General features: G+C 36.3%; 1 protein-coding gene across 4 annotated transcripts in view; it reads left to right on the plus strand.

The window, feature by feature from the left end:
- Positions 1–24,728, plus strand: part of PHTF2 (putative homeodomain transcription factor 2) — a 111,479-nt gene that overhangs the window by 70,946 nt on the left and 15,805 nt on the right. For 3 of the 4 annotated variants that reach the window (XM_082846753.1, XM_082846755.1, XM_082846754.1), the window contains 3 exons: positions 9,484–9,670; positions 11,510–11,665; positions 16,333–16,551. In XM_082846753.1, coding sequence (XP_082702879.1) covers positions 9,484–9,670; positions 11,510–11,665; positions 16,333–16,551 — 562 coding nt within the window. Of the gene's footprint in view, positions 1–9,483; positions 9,671–11,509; positions 11,666–16,332; positions 16,552–24,728 lie in introns of those variants that run through there. The other variant, XM_082846756.1, reaches the window with a different exon arrangement.

Consider the following 24,728-nt stretch of genomic DNA (forward strand, 5'->3'; position numbering starts at 1 on the left):
TCTTCCAGAGAAGATACAGGTTTGGTTTTGTTTTTTGCTTTTTGTGGGGATTTTTTTGGCTGCACAGCGCTGGCATGTGGAATCTTCGTTCCCCAACCAGAGGTCGTACCTGCACCCCCTGCATTGGAAGCACAGAGTCTTAACTACTGGGCGGCCAGGGAAATCCCTGTTTTGTTTTGTTTTTAACTTGGGTTGGATTCTGTCTCTCTCTCTCTCTCTGTTAGTCTTTTTTTTTTAATGTATGTAAATAGCTCTACTTTCTGACAGTAAAGATATGATAGTTTTATCACTGCAGAGTCAATTTCTTAAACATTTCTCAAGACTTTCTGTTAAGCAATTATAAATAGCATAGTGGATATGTTTTGCTTTGGGGGGGATCATTTAGTTGTTTTCATTGTCTGAAACTGGTGTTGTATTATTATGTAGTATTCAGAATCCTCCTAAATTAACAGGTTGGTGCCTTTAGAATTCTACCATGTTTCTCTAGTCAAACGAGTTTCAGAGTTTAATTTTCCTCTTTTGGGGCTGTAGCATGACCTTGACTACTAGTAATTGATATTATAATGGCTAAATCCCTTTGGATTTATTCCCTTTAATCATGACAACTATAATCTAAATGTTTTTAAAGATGCAGTATTTTCAACTGTCTCATTTGCAATCTAGTTTGCCAGCATATGAATGAGACTGTTTTAAATATTGGGTACAAAATCTTAAAAATGTTAGTTTTAGAAGTTCTAAACTGAGTTCTGGAATCTTGATGATGTCTTGGTGTTTCAGGCTTTGATAAATCAGAAAGGGCTTAAACTGAAATATCAACTGAGACTTAAAATTGTTTCTGGTGATAACAAGTTGAAAAGCTGGATGCTTCCATTAAGGTATCTGAATTAGTATAACTGATGAGAAAATAAATGCATAACCACACAAATATCTAAGCTTTGTATTTGGTGACTTGATGGTCTTCTAGATGTTAGAATGAAAACTACCATTTTTAACATCCTGTATTTATATGTTGGAAAGGCCCTACTTATTATCATCTCTAAGTTCATTTCATTCTCAAGATAAAACTATTCTTTTTAAAATAAGGCATAGTATTTCTTATTTGAAAAAAATTGGGAATTATTGTAAAGGAATTCTACAAACCTGAGAAAACTAAGGCAAACAAAGTATCAATTAGAAAAGATGTAGAAATCAACTGTATTTCCTAAGGATTTAGCCCTTTAATATCAGTTAATTGTCTTAAATTAGCATAATTATAGTTGCTACTAGAAAGATTAAATAGGAAGAATTACCTCTAGATTGTGGGGCTTTCCTGGTGGTTAAGAATCCGCCTGCCAATGCAGGGAACAGAGGTTCACGTCTGGTCCGGGAAGATCCCACATGCCATGGAGCAACTAAGCCCATGCACCACAACCACTGAGCCTGCACTCTAGAGCCCGCGAGACACAACTACTGAAGCCCACGCACCTAGAGCCAGTGCACTGCAACAAGAGAAGCCACCGCAATGAGAAGCCCACGCACCACAATGAAGAGTACCCCTTGCTCGTGCAACTAGAGAAAGCCCATGCACAGCAACGAAGACCCAGCACAGCCAAAAATAAATAAATATTTAAAAGAGTAGATTTTACATCTCTTCAGCATAATACCTATTTCAAAATTCAAATGGATCCTAAGTAATCTTTCATGTCCTTTAAGATTCATTTGACGATCACAATATCATTAAAACAAAGTAGAAATTATGCTCTTTTTTGAGTAGAAAAAGTAACTTATATAAATTGACTTGGTGAATTAGAGACAGATATCAGAATAAAACCAGGTTACTTGTTAATTCCTATGTGTGACTGACCTACCTTGAAGATTTCTGTTCTGTTTAGCTTCCATATTTGCTGTTTTTAACACTAAAGTGAAAATTAGATTCAGTAAATTGATTTTCTTCACAGAATGGAGTATATACTGAATAATATAAGTTAAAATGGTATGCAGTTCCACCAGAAATTTTTGATACAGGGATTAAAATTTGGTTTTCACTGACTGTAGTTTAAAAAGTTCAGTCATTTAAGCTATAGACTGGGTGAAGGTCTATTGGATGTCTTCCACAGACAAGGATGAAGACCGTGTAAATGCCAGCATATCCCAGATTTTTAAGGCCACAACTAGATAACTTACTAAATTTGCTAGAGTCACTGTATTTTAGAGTTGGACTGGTCCTAAAAAGATTACAGGTACTATAAATAAACCCAATTTGGTACACACCTCTCAAACTTATGTGTGGCAGAGGATACTTAGAGAAACACAGGGTCCCAAAAGTCTTTGAAGGGCTATATTAGCATGTAATCAAGGTGTATGCATAGCTCCAGATAGCAGTGATGGTTATATGTAGGCCCCTGTGTCATTTTCTTATATCTGAGATTTTATGCATTTTGTTTCTCTAACCTCCTCTCCTCCTTGATTCCTAACCTTGTGCAAATGAGAGCAAGGCCAGAAATTTCATACTATGTTCTAGAACAAGAGTTATCTGCTACTGTTAACTTTCCCCTAGCAACTCCAATGTCCTTTAATACTGAAAGGATGATCTTCAGTTGGCTCAATTTGTATACCTCTGAATATTTTTGAGAGCACCAACAAATACTTCCAACGTTTTTGCCATGGCGGGACAGAGTATCATGAGTGTTCTTGATTACCTGACTAGGTTTTTAAATATAGAAACACAGTGGTTTTCATGTTTGACACAATACATTTGATACATATATATATATATATATATATATATTTATATTTATATTTATATATTTTTTTTTTGCCGTACGCGGTCCTCTCACTGTTGTGGCCTCTCCCGTTGTGGAGCACAGGCTCCGGACGCGCAGGCTCAGCGGCCATGGCTCACGGGCCTAGCAGCTCCACGGCATGTGTGATCTTCCCGTACCGGGGCACGAACCCGTGTCCCTTGCATCGGCAGGCGGACTCTCAACCACTGCGCCACCAGGGAAGCCGTACAATTGATATTTTATAAGCTAGTAAGTTTTTAAAAGTTGTGTTAACTTTTTGGCTAAAGGTTTTTGGATTTTTTTTTTTTTTTTTTTTTTTTTTTTTTGCGGTACGCGGGCCTCTCACTGTTGTGGCCTCTCCCGTTGCGGAGCACAGGCTCCGGACGCGCAGGCTCAGTGGCCATGGCTCACGGGCCCAGCCGCTCCGCGGCATGTGGAATCTTCCCAGACCGGGGCACAAACCCGTGTCCCCTGCATCGGCAGGCGGACTCTCAACCACTGCGCCACCAGGGAAGCCCTTGGCTAAAGTTTTTATGTGAAAAAATTCAGTTTTATAATTTACTTATGGTGTAGATTGTACATTTATTTGCATTTTTTTTAGGAAAGAATTAAATTGTCTTTCACTGTATCTCACAAAGGAAGTAGGGTAATTATACTACATGTAAAGTCATGTCCTCCTAAGAGTATTTTTTGACATAGAACTACCCTTCTTGAATGTCAAGCATAATACTTTAAAGAAAATTTTACACAGGTCATGCCATCCAAAGATTCAAGTGTTAATTAGTTATTAGCTAGTTATAAAACTATAAGCTATGACCATGGCAGTGAAATTACACATTGTATCTTTGCAAATGCTTTTTGTTCAGAATCCAGTGCAGCAGTATATAAATGCTGAACCACTATGTTGTACACCTGAAACTAATATAATATTGTATATCAACTCTACTTCAATTTTAAAAAAATCCAAATGCAGGAAATACTGTTTCTGTCATGGAATACATAAAATCATAGTAGACTTGTATGTCTCCATTTTCAACATACTACTAACCTCACGGCCCAGGTGCCTGTGACTCATAGTGTTTGGGTTGGTCTAAGAAACTATTGTTAACTCTGGTTTTATTAAGTGAGTTTGTGATGTGCATAAAGTGTAGCTATCAAAAGGTAAGAACTTTCTGAGGATAATACTAAAAAGTACCATTTCTTTCTATATTGTAGGACAGTAATTCCTAACCAGCTTCTTTCTATCCTGCTTTTGTTTTTGATAGGGAATGATGATTTAGAATCATGTGTTTATTTTAAAATCAAAGTGCTGTTAATATTGAATCACTATGCTGTAAAAAAAAAAAAAATACAATTACAAAAAAAAATGCAATTACAAAAAAACCCCCACTAAATTCTCCCCTGAGAAGGAGGAAATTCTATTAAATGATCCCCTGCCCCCCAAAAAAAGAAAGGAAAAAAATCAAAATATTTAGCTCGCTTCAGTTTATTTTTTACATATTTTTCAGTTCACTTAAATAGAAGTAACTTCACTTTAAAAAATATACTCTAAGTAGAATTTCACAATATATATATTTAAAATATAAATCTCTCACTCCCACTGTCTTTCCCTAATAATTTTACCCCCTTTTGTAAGGGAATGGGAAGAATTACTTAAACATATGAGTCTTGGTAAACTATGTTCCTTTTGAGAAATTAATATAATTCTGTGAAGTTCTTACTTTCAGCAATTAATGACAATATGAATGATATAGCAATCAGTGGTAAAACTAAACCTTGCCTGGAGCAGTCACAATTTTTGACCCTCTTTAACCTGCTTTATTGGAACTTAGCCCTCCTACATTTTCTCCTGTCAGCATGTCCCTGATGCTCAGATCTAAAGTAATCAGTTTGTACCTTTAAAAATATATAATTTTATTTTGAAACAATTTCAAACTTACAGAAATGTTGAGAGAACAGTGCAAAGAACTCCCATATATCTTCCCCCAGAGATCCAGTTCAATTCTGTTAATTGTCCCTATTTATATCCTTTACAGCAAAAGGATCAATCTGGGATCATGTGCCACATCCAGGGGTCATGTCTTGTCTCCTTTATTGTGGGACAGACTTCAGTCTTTCCTCAAGTTTCATGTTTTTCACAGTTTTGAAGATACAGAGCAGTCACTTTGTAGAATGTCTATTGATTTGGGTTTGTGCACGTGGTTTTCTGGATCTAGCTCCAAGTGACTTGTGAGAGCTGAATATGTATATCTCTTCCCAATGCTGTCTTCAGCGTTGTCAGTTGGTATTTGAAATTGGCCGTGGTAGGATTATTTATACCATGGGAATAAGGGAACACTATAAACAAGAGCTTTTTACCCCTGGATAGCTGGTTGTTCAACATTTAGCAGCATATCACTGAGTTGGTAGTGTGATATTTCTTCATAATTAAACCCATTTATGCATTTTTGGCAGCAATATCATTGCATCCTGTTAGGTGGCAAACTATGTAGATTTGTTCCCTTACTAGTGATGTTTATATGAATCACTTAATTAAGATAGTGTCTGCTATGTTTCTCCATTATAAATTTATTTATTTTTTCCTTTATAATCAACAAATGTCCTATGTGGAGCTGCATTAACTATAAAAATAACCTATTTCTCATCCCACCTTCACCTTCTGGTTTTAGTATCCATTGATGATTCTTGCTTGAATTATTATTATGGTGGTTGCCAAATGATGGTAATTTTTCTAACTCTATCGTTCCTTCTACATTTATTACTTGGCATTCTACTTTACGGAAGAGCTTTCCCTTAATTATTTACTTATGGATTTCTATTTTTTCAATTTGTTGCTGTCATTATTTATTTTGTTATTAGATTGGCTTCAATTTGGCCAGGGGAGCCCCTTTGAGCAGTTTCTTTGTCTTTTTGTCATGTCCTTATCATTCTCTGAACCCTTCCTTACTTTCTGGCACAACAAAATGTTTCCAGCTTCAACTTGTACTTCCACTGCCTCAGGCCTGGAATGAATCACTTCTTCAAGGAGAGTGGTGTATAGAAACCAAGATCTGAATGCTGGATACGCTCATTGCTATTGTGGTGTTGCTACCCTGGGGCCTTCTCAGTGGACAGAGCTAGAAAGTGTGTGTGTGTGTGTGTGTGTCCTTTTACATTTATATTTATTTCTTTAGATATAAACCATGAAATTGCAGTGGTAGTTCCAATTCAGATACAATATCACGGAGTTCATTTTATCTTTTCTCCTCTTTATATCTTCCTTCTCTACCACTGAAAAGTCTGGTTCCTATTGTTCTCAATATACTTATTCAATTAATCCTCTGTATGTAGCCCATCTCCCATCCCCTCTGGGCTGCACCTGGCCCCCTGCCCTAAAATTGCCTTCATATGAGTTACCATTACTGGCTGTTGCTGGGCTGTTCCTGCTGTTCCATTCCAACAATGCTTTTGCAAGTGCTGTTATCACCAGCCACTGCCAAGCTGCCTCTATTTGTATTTTGAGCTGCTTTGTAAACTCTGAGGTTGGTACTTACATTTAGTGTTTTCTTTGTTATTTCAGCTTGGTTTGTAAGTTATCTGCACTTAGCAGAAGAGAAGCATCAGATAGCTACTGTAGCTTAGTAACTTTCTGTTCATATCTTCTGATAGTGTTACTTGTACTTCGAGGAGATATTGGGAGAGAGAAACAACCCAGAGAAGATTGGAAGGAGGCAGAGATAAGGAAGAGAGGAAGTAGGGAGGAAGTAGGAGATATCCGAAAGGTAAATGGAGCGAGTGCTACTAGTACTCTTGCCCCTGGCTTAACATAGTCTTTACTCTGTCCTGGTAAGGAAAGAATACATTCCCCTTAGAAAAATTCTTAAAGCAGCCGTTATTACTGATTCAAAGCACTTTTCACTAAGCCCGTATCTTTTGGCCCTCTAGGGTTCTGGTTCACTCTGCAAGTTTACAGCTACTTTTTTTTTGCTTTGACCATTGGCTTCTAGGCCTGTGTTATCAACTGCTTACTGATCTTTCTCAGGATGTTCCCAGGCACTTCAGGTCCAACATTCTTTCTTCCCAAATAAATTTCTCTTCTTGCATATCCTGGCTGATTAATGGTTCTGTTCTATCAACTTTTCAGTCTTCCTTTACCTTATTCACCACCTTCCCCCTCCCTTTCCAGCCCAGTACAGTTTCCATGAAGCTTCATAAATACCTTTCCAGCACACACTTTCACTGTCTTTGAGTTTCTCACATTTTTAAGATATCAAGTAACTTCACTTCCCTTGGTGTTTTTCCGCATCTGCGTTTTCCACAATATTCAAGGGAGAGGTAAAGGGAACAGTTAATAACTGGTATTTCTATCTCTTTCTTCTCTAGGCAGAGAAGGTCACAGGTTTTCTCTGCACCTTTTATTTTCTCTTTTGCCCTTTCTCCTCTCTATTGTAATTGATTTTCCTCTCTCCCTCTGCCACTCTTAAATGATCTTTGTTCTATGGCTCATTCCCTTAGTCTCTCCATGCCTCTTAGGGTAATATAGAAAGAAAAGGGTCAGAAGATTAGACTTTTGAGTCTTGCAGCTCTGCTGAGGTGTGTTCTTCATAACCAGAAAGCATCAGAGCTCTAGAGCATATGGGAGGTATGGCCTGTCTGTCCCCTTTCGTAGTCTTGCAGGAGAAGGTCAGGAAGGAAAGGGGCCTGTTTGTACGAGACAGAAATTTTCTAGGCTTTCATGAGTGTGTTAAGAAGAAATCCTAACAGGCAGTTTCCCAGAGAGTGGGCATTTGGAGGTAGTGTGGAGAATATAATTAACCTCATAGTCAGAAGGTCTGTGTTCTAATGGCAGCTTTGCCTCTAACTGGCTATGTGACCTTAAATAAGTCACTTAGACCTCTTTATATTTCTGATTCCTTGTTTCCAAAATGAATATTTAGCATAGATGAATTCTAAGGTCCTGCACAGTTCTGATAGATTCCAATAGAACTGAGTAACTGTAGTGTTAAAGGTAACATTTTTTCCCCATTTGAAAGTCCTTTTGTTTTTTGAGCTGCCTGAAGGCAATATACTAGTTTTATTTTTCCTGTCTTGCAAAACAGATACTTTGGAGAAAATTCAAGGGAATTTATTTAAGTATAATTAAATACAATTGCTTTTTAGTAATGTTTTATGACAGACTTAATCTGCATTGAGCACATTTTAATTTTATGTGGGATTTACATTATGTTTCTACTAATATTTCTTTTGGATAGCCATTCTTTCACCCACCGTATCTCTGAAGAGGACTCTGCAAGCATTTGCCTATTAATCAAATGGTTTATTATTTTCCATGTTATATTTTTTGTATTGAGAAAAACTTAATACCTATAAATGAAGAACCTCAATTGTAGTCTTTTAGGTACTTGTAAGCTACGTTACTAACATTTTTTCTAGAGTATTTCAGTGGGTGAAAGAGGTTACTTCTTTTTCTTTGCGTTCTTTGTTTTTACTTCTTCCATTATGTTGAATCTTGTACAGAGTTTTCCTTTTTTTCATGTGCTTTGTGTTACAAAAGGTCCTGTGTCTCCATTGTATATTAAAATGAATTTATCAGAATATTTATGTATCCATACTAATGGTAAAGTATTTGGGTAAAGGAGAGTATTAAAACTAAGTTAAGGGCTTCCCTGGTGGCACAGTGATTGAGAATCTGCCTGCCGATGCAGGGGACACGGGTTCGAGCCCTGGTCTGGGAAGATCCCACATGCCGCGGAGCAACTGGGCCTGTGAGCCACAACTACTGAGCCTGCGTGTCTGGAGCCTGTGCTCCACAACAAGAGAGGCCGCGATAGTGAGAGGCCCGCGCACCGCGATGAAGAGCGGCCCCCGCTTGCCACAACTAGAGAAAGCCCTTGCACAGAAACGAAGACCCAACACTGTCAAAAATAAATAAATAAATATTAAAAAAAAAATTAAGTTAAACCACTAATTGCAACTTAATAATTACTGAGGTAGTTCTTTAAAAAATAAGACCTTAAAAATATATTATTAACCATAATAAAATCGCTAAAATTTTGATCCTAGATTTTGCTCAAAGACCAGGTGATTTTTTTTAATCACTTTTTTAATAAGTTTATTTATTTATTTTGGCTGCGTTGGGTCTTCGTTGCTGCGCGTGGGCTTTCTCTAGTTGCGGTGAGTGGAGGTTACTCTTCGTTGTGGTGCACGGGCTTCTCATTGCAGTGGCTTCTCTTGTTGCAGAGCACGGGCTCTAGGTGCGCAGGTTTCAGTAGTTGTGGCACGTGGGCTCAATAGTTGTGGTTCGCGGGCTCTAGAGCGCAGGCTCAGTAGTTGTGGCGCATGGGCTTAGTTGCTCCACGGCATGTGGGATCTTCCCGGACCCGGGCTCGAACCCGTGTCCCCTGCATTGGCAGGCGGATTCTTAACCACTCCGCCACCAGGGAAGTCCAGACCAGGTGATTTTGACCAATAATTGTTTGGTAAGTTAGGGCATGTCTCTTAGAATTGCTATTTGTAAGACCTTAAAAGTTATAAAATAAGCTGAAGTAGGACATTGATTTACATGTTTATTTTTTATGATAGATATTATATTTCTGAATTATTTATTGTAAAAATAAGGTAGTGATTAAAATGCTGAGAAATAACTACCAGATTTAATTATTAACAGATCATAATTTCTGCTGGTAACCTATCCAGAATAAGCTAAGTCCACATAACATGCTTCACATATTTTCCTTTTTAGATCAAAGAAAGCAAAGAATTCAATTGATAAATCAACTGAGACTGACAATGGCTATGTATCCCTTGATGGGAAAAAGACTGTTAAAAGCAGCGAAGATGGAGTACAAAGCCATGAACCTCAGTGTGAAACTCTTCGAGCAGAAGAGGCAACCTGGAACACAGGAACACTGAGGAACATACCCTGCAAAGTAAGTGTGATTTTTAAAAGTAATTTGTGTGATTTTATGTTAGTTAATGGGAAGTGACTTAGACATAGTAGTTGCCCTTGAGTATATGTATTTTCTCCAGAATGTATTCTGTGAGCCTTTACAAATCACGCTGATGAAGCTGAAAATCCGATAAAGTAGTGTGAATAAACCTGATTTCTAGTATAACTTGGCACCTTCTGAATTGATTGATGGCTCCAGTTTTTCTGAAATGTTAAAGCACTTTATAATTTATAGTTGATATTTGTTAAATGTTACTTTTTATTTCCCCATTTCTGTGTGTGTGTAAGAATTTATTTCAAATGGAACATCTAAATTATTCTAGACACTGAACTAGGACCCTGGTTTTCCATTAATGTTCTCTTTAAGAAAATATTACCTTGTTTTTCCTACCTTTGTTACCTTTGGTGTCAGCACATTTGTTTTGTTTTTAATTTGAAAAAAAGTCTTACTGAGGAAATATTTGCTAAGGATAACAATTGTTTGTTTACTTTACCAGAAGAAGCCCTGGGTTTATTGTAACAAAGCTTAATGTAATATCTTCTTTCTGTTTGTTTACCTGAAGATTTTTGGTTAAATAATCTATTCTTTTTTAATTTAATTTATTTCTTTGTTTGTTTTTAATTTTTGGCTGTGTTGGGTCTTTGTTGCTGCGCATGGGCTTTCTCTAGTTGCGGCAAGCAGGGGCTACTCTTCTTTGCGGGGGGCGGGCTTCTCATTGTGGTTTCTCTTGTTGCAGAGCACGGGCTCTAGAGCGCAGGCTCAGTGGTTGTGGCGCATGGGCTTAGCTGTTCCGTTGCATGCGGGATCTTCCCGGGCCAGGGATCGGACTCGTGTCCCCTGCGATGGCAGGCGGATTCTTAACCACTGAGCCACCAGGGAAGCCCAAATAATTTATTCTTAAAGCTGTTACAGTAAAAAAATATATATATATGGTCAAATTAAAAGATGTTACCTTTGTTACATTTAGGAACGTAAGCATGAACATGTGTGTTGAGGAAAGTAAAGGAAGAAAAGAGGATTCTCTATTTTGAGTGAAGTATGTGTTATTGCTTGACAGTACATGTATTTTCAGTACCTGTAGCTATATAATAAATAGCATGGGGCAGCAGTGAATCAGAGTCCCTTACTCTGCTTTTAGATTTTTGAGGCATTTAACTCTCTGGTAATGTGAGCCTCACATCACTAGCATCAGTCAACAAATAAATTAAGTTTTTAGTCATGCAGTTTTCAAACACATTTCCAGGTATGTATTACCTACTAACGTCATATAAGAGGAACATGAAAGTATCAGTGAAATATCTGCTCTGGAGTCTCTCAGTTTCAGAACTTCTGGAATCTGGTTATCTCTAAAAAATCAATATTTATATGGTGTTGTCTGCCTCATATGTATTTCATTCAGCTACCAGTCACCACCTCATTGCCTCATAGCCCATTATTAAATCAGTGCTGGTCTTAAGATTGATAGCATTTTTGGTTTGTGAGAATAATGTAATTCATTTTAGGTCTCTCAAGCTTCCTTTAAAGGGTCTCTGTTCTGCTTTTATACTATTTTACGTTCTCAATTTTGTAAGACATTTCAGATCCTTTTGTGAACAGAAATGTCATAGAACAATATTTGACAAATGACTATTGAGTTACTTTAGTCACTGATTTAAGACATTTTTTAGAAAATCAGGTAGTACTAATCAATTACTCTGAGATCTTTAGAGCTATTTGAAGGTATATGTGTATATGTATGTATAATTTAAAATTTTGCAGTTTTAAAGCTGCAAGGTTAGTCAGAAATTACCAACAACTCTTTTTATACTGCTAACCTAGGATACCCAAAGGACAGTAACAAATGTCTCTGATGAAGTCTCCAGTGAAGAAGGTCCAGAAACAGGATACCTATTGCGCCGTCATGCAGACAGGACTTCTGAGAGCATTCTTCGGAATAGAAAGTCACACCATTATAAGAAACATTACCCTAATGAGGTATATACTTTGGCCTTGCATCTGTACATATATATCTATTTTGTATGTTTTTAATTTACAACTTTTTTCAACAAATTTATGATTATTGAAATAGCAGATATTTCCCATCAATCTTAATATCTTACTGTTATATGATCTGGACTTACAGAGGAGCAGTTTTAGATTAATGTATTTCACACATGATAGCCACACACTTGTATTCATTTTGTGCATTATCTCTGAAGACTCATACATTGAGTTTGTTGTTTCCTTTTAAAGAAGATCCTGGAGAGACAATCTGTGAACTCCTATGTTAGTCTTTTCCACGATTTGAAAGGCTTTATAACTTCTAGATTGTAGCAAAGTTATTATTCTAAGTGACTTCCTTCATGTTACTGTCACCAGTTAAGTCGCGCAGGCTATAAAATTCAATTCCTTTTTCTTCTTGATTCTGTTTTTCTTTGTTAATGTCTGTTTTTCTCCAAACCCTTTTCCAACTTTATCACATCTCTTGAAGTTATTATATCTCTTGAAATATGTAAATAGAAAAAAAATTTCATTCAATTGTATTTTCACATTTTATTCTAAGGACAATACATTGTCTTGCTTGAAGGCACATGAATTACTTTTTACCTCACTTTTTGATAAACATTACCTTCTACTCTTTTTGTACTGTATTAGAATATATATTTTTTTTCTTGATGATTTAGGGTCAAACTTGCGAAAAATCTAATATTACGCTGTGCTGGAGTATGAATAGCTTAAGAGTTTTAAGATCAGAAGAGTTACTTTTTCTTTGTACACTCTTCTTTGTGGTTTTATCTCTAGTCAATCTTTCTACGTGACTACAGCTGTTTCTTCTCTCAGTGGCTGCCATTAGAAAGACACTAATGCCAGTATGTCTACTCATTGCCTCTTCATCCACATTATCTGATGTACCGTTTAGTGTTCCTAAGCCAGTTAACCATACTTGTGAAATTCAGTCTTATTCCATGCACAGGTAGAAGTCTGTTGGTCCTGGAAAGAATTCAGGACCTCCAATAGAAGGAGGTCTCCACTCTCCTATAGAATAAATTACTTGGCTTTAGAGATACTTTTCTCTCCCCTAATCTTTACTTTTCTTGGTTTGCAGCTATATTTTGAAATATTGAGATTCTTGAAGGGCAGAACATTATTCTACTAATCTTAACTTTTAAAAAATAAATGTTTCTTAAAATCTTCCAGATTCCAAGTAAGGCTGATAATTAGCTAGTAGGCATTGGTTGTTTTAAATCTTTTTAAAAATGATATAAAAGATTACTTAAAAATAAAATCTGGTCTTCACATTCTTCATCTGTGAAGTGAGGAACTTTAGACTAGAAAATATTTAAAAAGCTGTATTTCAGTTCCAAATTTTTTTACTCTCAAGTCAAACCACCTTCAAAGTTGTTCTTACTTTTTATTGAAAAAGCAAAACACAGCTTCCTTTGAATAAGTAAAATTCAGACAGAGGATTTGTAGCGTTGTTTTGCATCTATATGTATTTATTACTATACTCTTCAAATTACTGGTGATACTGTTTTCTTTTAGGGTGAGGCACAAAGAACTCATTTGGGGAAGCACTTTGTGCAGGGGTAAGACTGGTGGACCTTACTTGAAGAGTACTGGTCAGAGACCCAGCCATTTGTTGTAAGCCTCCCAGATGTCAGAATCTATAGATATACTTTTTAGGGGCATTTTTCAGGAAGAATCATCCAATCTTCTGGTGGCATGGGGGTGGTAGATATTATACCATGCTGTCATGGTGTTTGGCACCAAGGGGGTTGGGGATGAGGTAGTGATCTTGCCATTCAGTGTGTTGGACTTTCACCTAACCCTCTTCCCTCTTACCCCTCAACCCCCAAACCCTACCCCCACCCTGGTTTCTTGCCTTTTTCTACTATCTACTATATCTGATTGGCTTCTTCCAGTCTCTTGTTGGGAAGATGGTGGTAGAATTACTTGGTTATCTGAGATATAGGAGGTGTCCTGGGGAACCGGTAGCTCTGTTTAAGCATTTGTCCTGTTTCCTAGCTCTGTCTTGCTTTGTTTAACTCTGCAGGTATCTTTAATTTTTATTCCCTATTGTGGATTAGCTTTTCATCTGATGAAGGCAGCATTTGATGGAAAGCATAGTGAAGAAACCATGGGCACGGAGTCAGACTACTTAAGTGACTTTGGAAAAATTATTTAACTTACCGGAGTCTCAGTTTCTGTCTCTGTACAGTGGGGAGGGAGGGAGACTGGCCTCATCAGATTGTTAAGTTTAAATAAGATTATGCATAATTGCCATGCACAAAGCATTTATGTTATAAATGCTTATTCCCTTCATCTATTTCAGTTCAAATAAATAAACTTTCTTAATATGATTATATTCTCAGTTTTAGCTATCTGTCTAAAGATTTGAAATAAGCAGAACAAATTGTATTAAATGAGCAGTAGCTCATTTCCTATTTTTTGGCTTAATTCAGCAATTTGTAGTGAAATTTAAAGTGGCCACTAACTACCTAAATACTGCAGATAAAATTCTGTTTGAAATGTAAGCAAGTATAGGCAATAATTTTTAGATTTTACATTTGTAAAATGGCCCACTTATTAATCAGTATTTGACAAAATACATTTATAATGAATTATAGATATTTCTTTATCCCTGAAATCACCCATTAGTTTCACTTAAACAGTCATCAGGCCTTTAATCCTATTACTTATTTCTGTATCTGATTAACAAGTCTGCATCAGAAATTAGTTATAGATAATAAGCTAGTTTTATCAAAAATTTTGGATTAGCAATTACTTAATACAGTCTGTGTCTTGCTATCTAATGAAAACTGTTGTGATGAAAACTGCTTATGCTTCAAATATTCTGGTTGACATTAGTGAATTGGAAGTATTTTTAGAGTGCTTTTCACGAAAGAAAGCTGACTAATTTTTACCCTTTTCTCTTTCTGTATTTTTTTTCTTTCTTTTTTCATTTTCCTGCTCAACTCTTTCGGAAAATTTTTACGTCTCCCTCAAACAACCCTCCTCCCACAAATACTCTATCAGTACACTAAATATATATTTAGTATCCCATTCTAATATCAATAAATTATCAATAATATATCTCATTCATTTAAGACATTTTGTTACCTGTGCTAATGATGGCAAAAAAAAGTAGTGTTTGGCTTCTGTCTTTCATAGACTTATAGTGTATTTGAGAGTTTTGATTTATTTGAGAATATGAAATACATGAACATCTAACACAGACAGTATTACAGATGCCAGACAACAGTGCAAAATTTATCATTAGATGAATATAAATAATAATAACTCGCTTCAGGGACAAAGTAATTGTTCTAAATAGAGAGTGCCTTTAAAGTAACATTTGTCGAGCGCCTTTGTACTAGGTTTGTATTAAAAGCTACAGTGCTCATTTAATTTTTAGTATCTATTTAAGGTAGGTAGTTTTATTCCCCATTGGTAGATGGCTAAACTAAGACTCAGAAGCAAGGTAAGACAGCTGGAAAGGGGTAGAGATGGTATTTTCCTGACACTTTTTGTTAAGTAGGCTTTAAAGGAGAGTAGGATTACAGTAAGAGGTAGGAACATGATCAGAGGCTAGAGTGGCAAAGAGCAAGCTGTGTTTAGAGGCTAAGACGTAGCCCAGTGTCACTGGAGGAGAAGTGGAGAACAGGATCCGAAGTAGCACATTTGAAGACAAGGCTCGGTGAAGGAATGTGAACTTTATGCAGAACAGTGGGAAGCCACAGAAAGATTTTTGTCTGAGGAATGACAAAATAGCTTCACTGTGGGAAGGTTAATCTGGAAAGAGGGGAAGGCCTTTCAGATAGGGGTCAGTCAGGAAGGTCTTAGAGCAAACAAGGTGTGAATGATGAAGTCTGAACTGTGGTGATAACATGGAAAATAGAGAGGGTAAATATAAAACATTTTAAAGTAGAATTGACAAAATCTTAGTGACAGAGGATAGCTAAAAACAAATCCAAAAATTTCAGCATACTTGACTACATAAGGATGGCTATTACCATTCTTTATTTAGGAAAGGTTATTTGGAATTAATTTAAATTAAAATGTAGTCAAAGGTATTTATTTTGTACGTTAAAAACTCTTAGGAAAAAGGTAAATTGATCAGAAATTATTTAACTTGTGCCTTTTAGTTTTTCACTTTTTTACAATAGATTAAGAAACATGAGTTGGCAGTTATCTTCCTGATATAGATTATTTGTTAATTTTATATCAATTTATTGAACTTCTGTTTGAAAAACAAAAACAGTAGATACATGAAATCTATTGTTGCTAAAAAAAAACTAAGAAAAGAAGTGCATTAAACACATCAATTAAAGTGGGTTAACATTCACTGACTATGCAGTCCATATGGATTTAGGCTAGTCTCTGAATTCTGAACTTTGTATAAACTTTAAGAGAAAACAGGCACAACTTTTGCCTGCAAAATAACACTTGAGCTGAGATGTGAAATCAAATTTTGATATGAGGAAATTTTGTTTCTCCTTAAAAAATATTATGTATTTTAATGCTTTGCTATTTATTTCACTGTCATTTGACAGTGTGTGTGTTGTTTTAGCAAAAAGTAGCAATATATATTTCTGATAGAATCCTTTGAGTTGGAAAGGGTACATAAATTGTATTAATGTCAAAGAATATCTTGATTTCAGGATGCCCCTAAATCGGGTACTAGTTGCAGCTCTCGCTGTTCAAGTTCCAGACAGGATTCTGAGAGCACAAGGCCAGAATCTGAAACAGAAGATGTATTATGGGAAGACTTGTTACATTGTGCAGAATGCCGATCATCTTGTACCAGTGAGACAGATGTGGAAAATCCTCAAATTAATCCATGTGTGAAAAAAGAATATAGAGACGACCCTTTTCATCAGGTTGGTTTACAGTGTTGGATTATGTGGGGCTATAAGTCCAGCTCCTTTGAATGTAAGTACAGATTTTACAGAGGTGAAGAAAAAACTTACAATTAAAATAATGTTCCTGTATTATTTTTATTTTCATGTGAGCTGCAGTCTGGCTTCACTGGAACATAGAATCTCAGTATTTGTATAATGATTGTGTCACTCACCTTGCAAACATATATTCCTGAGAAATTGTCAGTAAATAGAGTTTTGTAAGTCAAATTGTACTTTAGATGCATTAGTCCTTTTCTCACTCAGCATACGTCGCGGTCAGTTTCATCTATACCTGTGGTCTTAACTCCACCTATAAGATTATAATTCACAAATTCACATCTCATCAGTATCAGATTTGTATCTCCAAGTGCCTATAGTAATGCTATCCAACAGAAGTATAATGAGAGTTACATGCGTAATCTAAAATTTTCTGGTAGTCTCGTTTAAAAACATTTAGAAAGGTGGAATTAATTTAAGTATGTTTTGTTTAACCCAATATATTCAAAATATTATCATTTCAACATATAACTAGTATGAGAAATATTAATGAAATATGTTACATTTTTTAATACTTTCTTCAATATCTGTTGTGAACGCTTAACAGCACATCTCATTTGGACTAGCCACATTTCAAGTAATCACTAGCCACATGTGAGGAGGATACCATATTGGACAGCACAGGTCTATAGGATATCTTCATTTGAATGTCCCACCAGTACTTCACATTTACCAAATACTTCGTCTTCCTTCATAAATCTGTTTTTCTTATGAATGACATCTCCATCCACTCACTTGCCAGTTCAGAAACCTGGGGGTTACTCTTCCTTACCTTCTTCTCTCTCTTATCCAACTTCTCGTCAAACCTTAATAATAAAACCAACAAGTAAACTCTTAGACAACTAGAGATGGAAGGAAACTTCCTTAATCTGATAAAAGGTAACTGTCAAAGAACCTTCTAAAGACCTATCATACTTCATGATGAAATTTTAGGATCTTTTTTTTTTTTTTTTTTTTTTTGCGGTACGCAGGCCTCTCACTGTCGTGGCCTCTCCCGTTGCGAAGCACAGGCTCCGGATGCGCGGGCCCGGCAGCCATGGCTCACGGGCCCAGCCGCTCCGCGGCATGTGGGATCTTCCCGGACCGGGGCACGAACCTGTGTCCCCTGCATCAGCAGGCAGACTCTCAACCACTGTGCCACCAGGGAAGCCCTAGGATCATTTTTATTAACGTCAGGAACAAGAAAGAGATACCCATTATCACTGCTTTTTCTATCAAAATCCTACCAGCATGTATGTTTGTTTGTGTTTTAGTTGAACTTAGACTGATTTAAAGTCCACATTAAAGAGCAAAATGTCAAGAATAGCAAAAATAATTTTGAAGAACAGAGGACTTTTCTTACTGAGTATAAAAATTTACTTTAAAGGTGTAGTAATTAAGATGGTATGGTACAGCTGTATGCTATAGACTGAATATTATGTCCCCCCATAATTGATATGTCAAAGCCTAATCCCCAATGTGATAGTATTTGGAGATGGGGCCTTTGGGAAGTGATTAGATCATGAGGGTGGAGCCCTCATGAATAGGATTACTGCCCCTGTAAAAGGGGTGCCTTAGAGAGCTCCCTTTTCCCTTTCATCATGTGAGGTTACAACAAAAAGAGAGTAGTCTGTGAACCAGGAAGTGAGATCTCACCAGACACCAAATATGCCAGCACCTTGATCTTGGACTTCCCATCCTCCAGAACCGCAAGAAACAGATTTCTGTTGTCTGTAAGCCATTTAGTCTGTGGTATTTTGTTATAGCAGGCCAGGCAGACTCAGTGTGTAAACAGATAGACCAATGGGACAGAATAGAAAACCCAGAAATAGTTACCTTTTTGTATGGATCCCTAATGTATGACATAAGTGACATTGCAAATCAGAAAAAGGATGGACTGTTCAGTATATGGTTGTGGGTCAAATAATTATCCAAAGACAAAAATTTATTCCAGATAGTTCCTAAGTGTAAAGAAATAAAACTTTAAAATATTTAGAAGAAATTATAGGAAAAAAATACTTGTTACTTTAGATAAGAAAAGAATTTTTTTCTAGCTCATTAAAGAAAGTTTATTTTAAAATATTTAATATTTCTTTATTAAAGGAGAACAGGCAGGATATAAGCTTTATAAACTTTCCAAAGAGAGAACATTGCTAGCATTCCAAATGGAGAAATTATTGCCTTGTATGAGAACCAGGCCTTTAGCCTTTCACTTTACAGGTGTCTGCATATGAAATATTTTTCTCACAAGATCATAATGCATAATGAGCTTTTGAAAATTAAAATTGTAGGTGAATTTTTCTCGCTGCTTCATTACTATATTAGTTAGGGAGGAGGTTCATGGTTAATTCTCAGGACAGATTTACCCAAGGCATACCTTGTATTATAAGCAGGGTTTTGCGATGCCCCTCAAATTACACTACATGGAATGTCAGCTTGGGCTACCCTGTCCTTCGTAGGTAAGCTTTCTTCTCAGATTATCAGGTACTAGGGTAAAAGTACCAATGGAGGCTTTTGGATTAAGCCTTTTGTCTTTTCACCCCAAGCTTCATCCAGCGTCAGGAGGGGCTCACGTGTGAATATGGACATCCTAGGGTCCAACACCCAACTTCCTTCCACATCATTCCAAACCAAATTCCTTGGCTACTCCTCTGGCCCAGATATATACACATTGGTGGGGTCCCTCTCCAGAGGGACCTGGGCAAGAGGCCTGTGCAGGCCTAGGAAGGCAGCTTGGGACCAGTAGGATAGGGAACTCTAGGTCCCATGGATCCAGAAGGGTATGGGTTCCAGATATGCATATCCCCAACTCTGCAAACTCCTTACTTCACAGGGAGGGGCACCGCTGGAGCAGAGCCAGAAAGGGGGCCTCTGAAGTGCAGAGCCCAGAAGAGGGAACCTGGCTCCCTCCATCTAGGCTAGTGCTAATCAGATTTAGGAAAACTTGACTTAAACTCTCCCAAAGCCCAAAGCTTGCTGCATAACATCTGTTATTTTCTCCGGGTTTGTGTATTCATGGTCCCCTGCTCTGGCTAATCTCCAGGAAAGTACTACTTCTGTTTCACCTCACACCAACCCAAATTTGAAATGCTACTACTTGACACATTTTTAGGAAAAAATATTCTCATATCAAACATCTTATTTTTAGTCAGTTCTACTGAAGACTCGGTGTTGAACAGTTCTCTCTTTATCTCTGCTTTCTCCTTCCAAGGAACAAAATGAATTCTATTCTTATCATCAGAAAAAGGGTTGTGAGAGAGTATGTGTAATGAGATTGTAACACATGTGTGTCTATACACAAACATGTAACTAAAGTTCAATAGAAAAGAAACACATGGGGTTTAGCCTGAGGCACGTTAATGGCAGAATAATTGACTGAAAGTCTACAAGGCACAGAGGGTCCCCAGGGCTGCTGATTCCTCTGTCCTAAGTCCTAGTTAAAGTTTCCCTTGGACACCACAAAATGTTTCTGATGAAAAACACCATCATCCAATCACTACCTTTATTTGAGCTAGCTGGAATTTCCATTCCTTGCAAAAAATACTGGTTTTTCACTATTTTAAGAAAAGAATTTTTTAATGCTCTTATTCAAAACTGATGTTAATATAAATCTGCACAACTACTTCGGAGAGCACTTCGTTACTTTATAATAAAATTGAAGGTCTACATACTATAAGACTCTTCTCACTCCAAGGATACTTTAGAAGATGGGCACAAGGAGGCATATTAAAAAATGTTCATTGCATTTTATGTGATAGTGAAAGATGGAAAATAATGCAATAGCCAACAATAGTAGAATTAATAACTCATGGCATATGGTAAAACAATATACAGCAGTGAAATTGAATGAACTTAGTTACATATATCAAAAAGAATAAATCTTGTGAATATAACTTTGAATAAAAAAGCAAGTTTCAGACTTATACGTACAATATACCATTTATAATGAAGTTTTAAAAGATGCAAGGTTATATATTGTTTATGAATAAAAGCATATGCAGTAAGCATATAAAAACATGCAAGGGAATAATGAACACCAAATTTAGGATAATAGATCTGGGGAATTAAAAAGGGAATGAGAGCAGGGAAGGGTACAGAGTAAGTTTCAATTTTGCCTGTAATTTTTGTAAATTAAAATACCTGGAGCAAATGGGGGTAAAATAAATATAAAACCAAGTATTATTATTCTCGATCTGATTGAAATGTTTCTTTTAAAAATATATCCATTCATTTTGGCTTCAGCTTCAGGAAAACTGTTAGCGGAAAGAAGCTTTGCTACAGAGGGCTGAGGGGTGAAAATGAGGAATGAGGTTTAAGAAGCATGGACCTGACAGGTTGGAGAAACTGAAGGAATGTTTTGGTCCCCACCTCCTAAATGTGAAGATGTGAGATACTTGAGCACTTATGTGCATAGGAGGAAAAAACAGTAGGGAAGAATTGAAGAGGTACCGGAGAAGTTGTTGAATGATTAGGGTTCTGGAGGGGAGGCATGATTAGGAAGCTTAGCCTCCTGCAGGACGAGGAACACATCCTCTGCTGAAATAGGAGGAGGAAGAGTGCACGAAGCAGGTAAGACCACAAGGGAGTTACTGCCTGATGATCTCTGTTATTTGATGTGCAGGAGACCAGGTGGTCTATTAACAGTAAAGAAGTGAGATGAATAAGGGGCTTGTGGATGGTGGTGAAGGCTTGACATTTTCATTTGTGGGAAATGGAGATGATGGGGAGAGAGTTTGTGTTTGCTTGTGTTCAAGCCAAGTAACACATTAAGAAGAGTCACACTGCCACGTGGTTGAGGGTCCAGGTGGAATCTGAAACTATGAATTTGTAGTTGCCTGTTCTACATAGTTGTATGCTTTTCTCTGGAATATAGTTGTAATAATTATAATAGTAGCAAACATTTAATAAGCATTTATTATATATCTTCCACTGTGCAAAGTAATCTAGATGCATTGTCTCATACAATGCACATGACCTATAACAATGTAGGTTATTTTTTGTTTCGTAGATGAGAAAATGGAGGCTCAGAATTAAATAATGCACCCCAAGTCATACAGTGTAGGTGCTAAATAGTTGCTATTCAAGGGACAGGAGAGACGATGATATGCTGGTTGAAATAATGGATATAGTAAAAATCTAGACATGTTAGATTGAGAAGGAAATGAAACCAAGAAGGGACTGATAGGTTGAAGAATAGGTATGTTCAGGGAAGAGTGTGTTTTGAATTGAAGGTTTGAGAGACCTGGTAAGATGAGAGGCTGTGGCTGGAGACTCATTTCAGATGTAGAGCAATTTGTGGTGACAGGGTCCAGGGTGTGGCCATGGGAATAGCCAAAGCTCCCTGGAATTTAAGAAGTGAAAAAAACAATGAACAATGCATGAGAAAAGGGTGTTGGATGAATCATCTGTGTATTCATCTAAGTCACAGAGGATAATAACTGGAATTGAGGTTTAGGAAAACGCCTATGAGCCATTTCCCCAGCAATCCCATAAGTGGCACAGAAGCAGGGACCATGTGTTTTGCTCATTGTTGTATCACACAGTGCCTGGTACATAGTAGGTGTTTAATATTAGTTGGGTGAATGAATTAAACAAAATAAAGTTTTTCAAAACATGCCGATTAGGCCTTTCTTAAATGATGAAAAAATTTGTTTTAATGAATGCTCTACAGAATAAATTGGTCCTAAATCTGTCACACTACTCTGCTTCTTTTTTTGGTAAAATAAACATTTTTTAATGTTCTACTCTGCATATTAATTGTAGTATTCTAGGTTTACTTTGGTTTTGCTTTTGGGTTATATACTTGATTATACACACATTTTGTATTCTCAGGCTCCTAAAAAATAAGCTCATGTTTTCAGTTTTAGCTGAAATTAGCTCCCTTTAATGAAAAGCTGCCTGCTTTTTTTCTTGTTTGACTAAGGTCTGTATTAGGTTTGGAGGATCCTTTTCTGCCTAGCATGAAGACTGAAAAATTCCTCCTCATGTGAAGAAGCACTGAGTATTTGAATCAGCGTGTTCTAGTCAGTATGTCACCAAATTTGTAGTTTTGTTTTATTTTCTTGGTGAATAGTTACTGAAACATTTCTAAAAGAGAATATTTTTCTCCTGTAGTCACGGCTGAGTATATAATAAAATATAAAGCCACATTCAAGTGAAATTAATTCTTCAGTGGGTAAAGCCGTATTTTAATGGCTACAGTTACCACAGGTGGAAACTTCAGGAAAGCAATTGTCATGGTGAATTTATCTGAAATAAAACATGCTGCCATTTAAAGTGTTAAGGTTTCCAGGCAGTTGTGAATGAACAGGGAGCAAAGCAGTTGAGATTTTGATGAGGATAAAGAGCAACCATTGAAAGAGTTCCAAATTTTAGTTTGAAAAACGTAACTAAGAAGAATCTATGTCATAAAATTATAAAATGGAATGATTTGCTCTGATGTTTTCTTTGAAACTTTTTTAAAAAGTCTCATGTACTGAAGGCAGTACATATTTGTACAATATTTTTAAAAAAATTTTAACATCTTTATTGGGGTATAATTGCTTTACAATGGTGTGTTAGTTTCTGCTTTATAACAAAGTGAGTCAGCTATACTTATAAATCTATCCCCATATCCCCTGTTTTTGAGTACATTTCACACACACACGCCCCTGTATCTTTTAATTAATTGTTTTAAAATTCTCCAGTTTCTAGTTGCTCTCTACTCTCTTGCCTTTTGCCTTTCTGGAAATAGGAAAATGCTATCAAATGCTAGTTAGAAGGTACTGGTGCAAAATGAGTACTCTTGGAAGTAGAGTGAAGAACTTTTCGATTTCCTATTTCTGTCTCTAGATGTACATTCTCGGTATTGTATGCCTTGCTTCATGGAATTCACTGTTACAGACTGAGAATTAAAAGGAAAAAAAAATCCTGTATATTGGTGTTTTAATCTGTTACCTCTGTGGCGTAACACTCTTTCCATTCAGCTTTTCATACTTGTTCTTAGCTTTTTAGTTCCATTATGTTTCATAATTATTAAAGTTCCAGGGAAATTTTGATACGTATTTTGGTGCAAATTATTTTTATCCCAAACTAGAGTATTTTGTTTGGGGAAAAATTATAAAATGTAATTTGAGGAATTAAGTGGATAGTTAATAACTAGTATCTCATAGCTCTTAAGGCTCTCCAGTAGTGAAATATGTACTGTGAAGGTTAATGTATATTAAAATACTATATCTTTGGAACAGATAAATTTTTACAGAAAACCTCTTGATAGCCAAATAACTAAATGTAAAAGAGGTTTGCCAGTAGCATAACTACTGGCATTATGGTTTGCCTATATAATTGTTCATAAAGAAAATTAATGTACGAGGTCAGAATAATTCCCATGTCTATTTTCTTACATATTATTGTATTATTATTTTATACCTTTAACTGAAATGAGTCAATGCAACTTTACTTCCCCTAGAGGAAAATATCTTCCTTAAGTTTACAGAAGCATATCTTTACCATATTTCAATCACGTTTTTGTCCTCAAAGAATATTCTGAAGTAGATTCTTCTGTTCATTGTTAGAAGTTATTTCAATGAAATATGTTATAAAAATAACTTAGAATGTAATGTAATAAAACAAATTTATCAAATTTATCCCATTCTGGGGCTAATCTTTTAGTGTTATTTCTATCAATATCTGATAATGTAAATATTAGTGTTTTATTAATTTGTTGCCATCTTTAACCCCCAGCTATCCTGTTTTGAAGTTTTATTCTTTTAATTATAGATCTGAAACAAACAAACAAAAAACCCCAACTTTAAGTATCTGATTTTTTTGCATTAACGCTTTCAGTTTTTCTTTTTACCTTTTTCTATTCCTTGAAACTTCGAGAGATACGTTATTCTAGTTGGGAGAGTCCTTCTATCTCTAGGTGCTTCAGTTCACAATATTTGCTCCAAGGGGGAAAAAAGTTAAATTGATCCTTTCGAGAATTGCTAGATTAAAAAATCAGAAAAGTAACTAAATCAAATATTAAGAGTAAGTTTGTATCTCTTTCTGAATGAGATTGTATCACTGTTTAGTCCTTCAAAGAGGTTCATATCTCAGCTATCATATTCTTTTGTATTGAATGATCATAAGTTGGACAG

The sequence above is a fragment of the Leucopleurus acutus genome (genome assembly GCF_964270905.1).
Source record: "Leucopleurus acutus genome assembly, chromosome: 9".
NCBI lineage: Eukaryota > Metazoa > Chordata > Mammalia > Artiodactyla > Delphinidae > Leucopleurus > Leucopleurus acutus.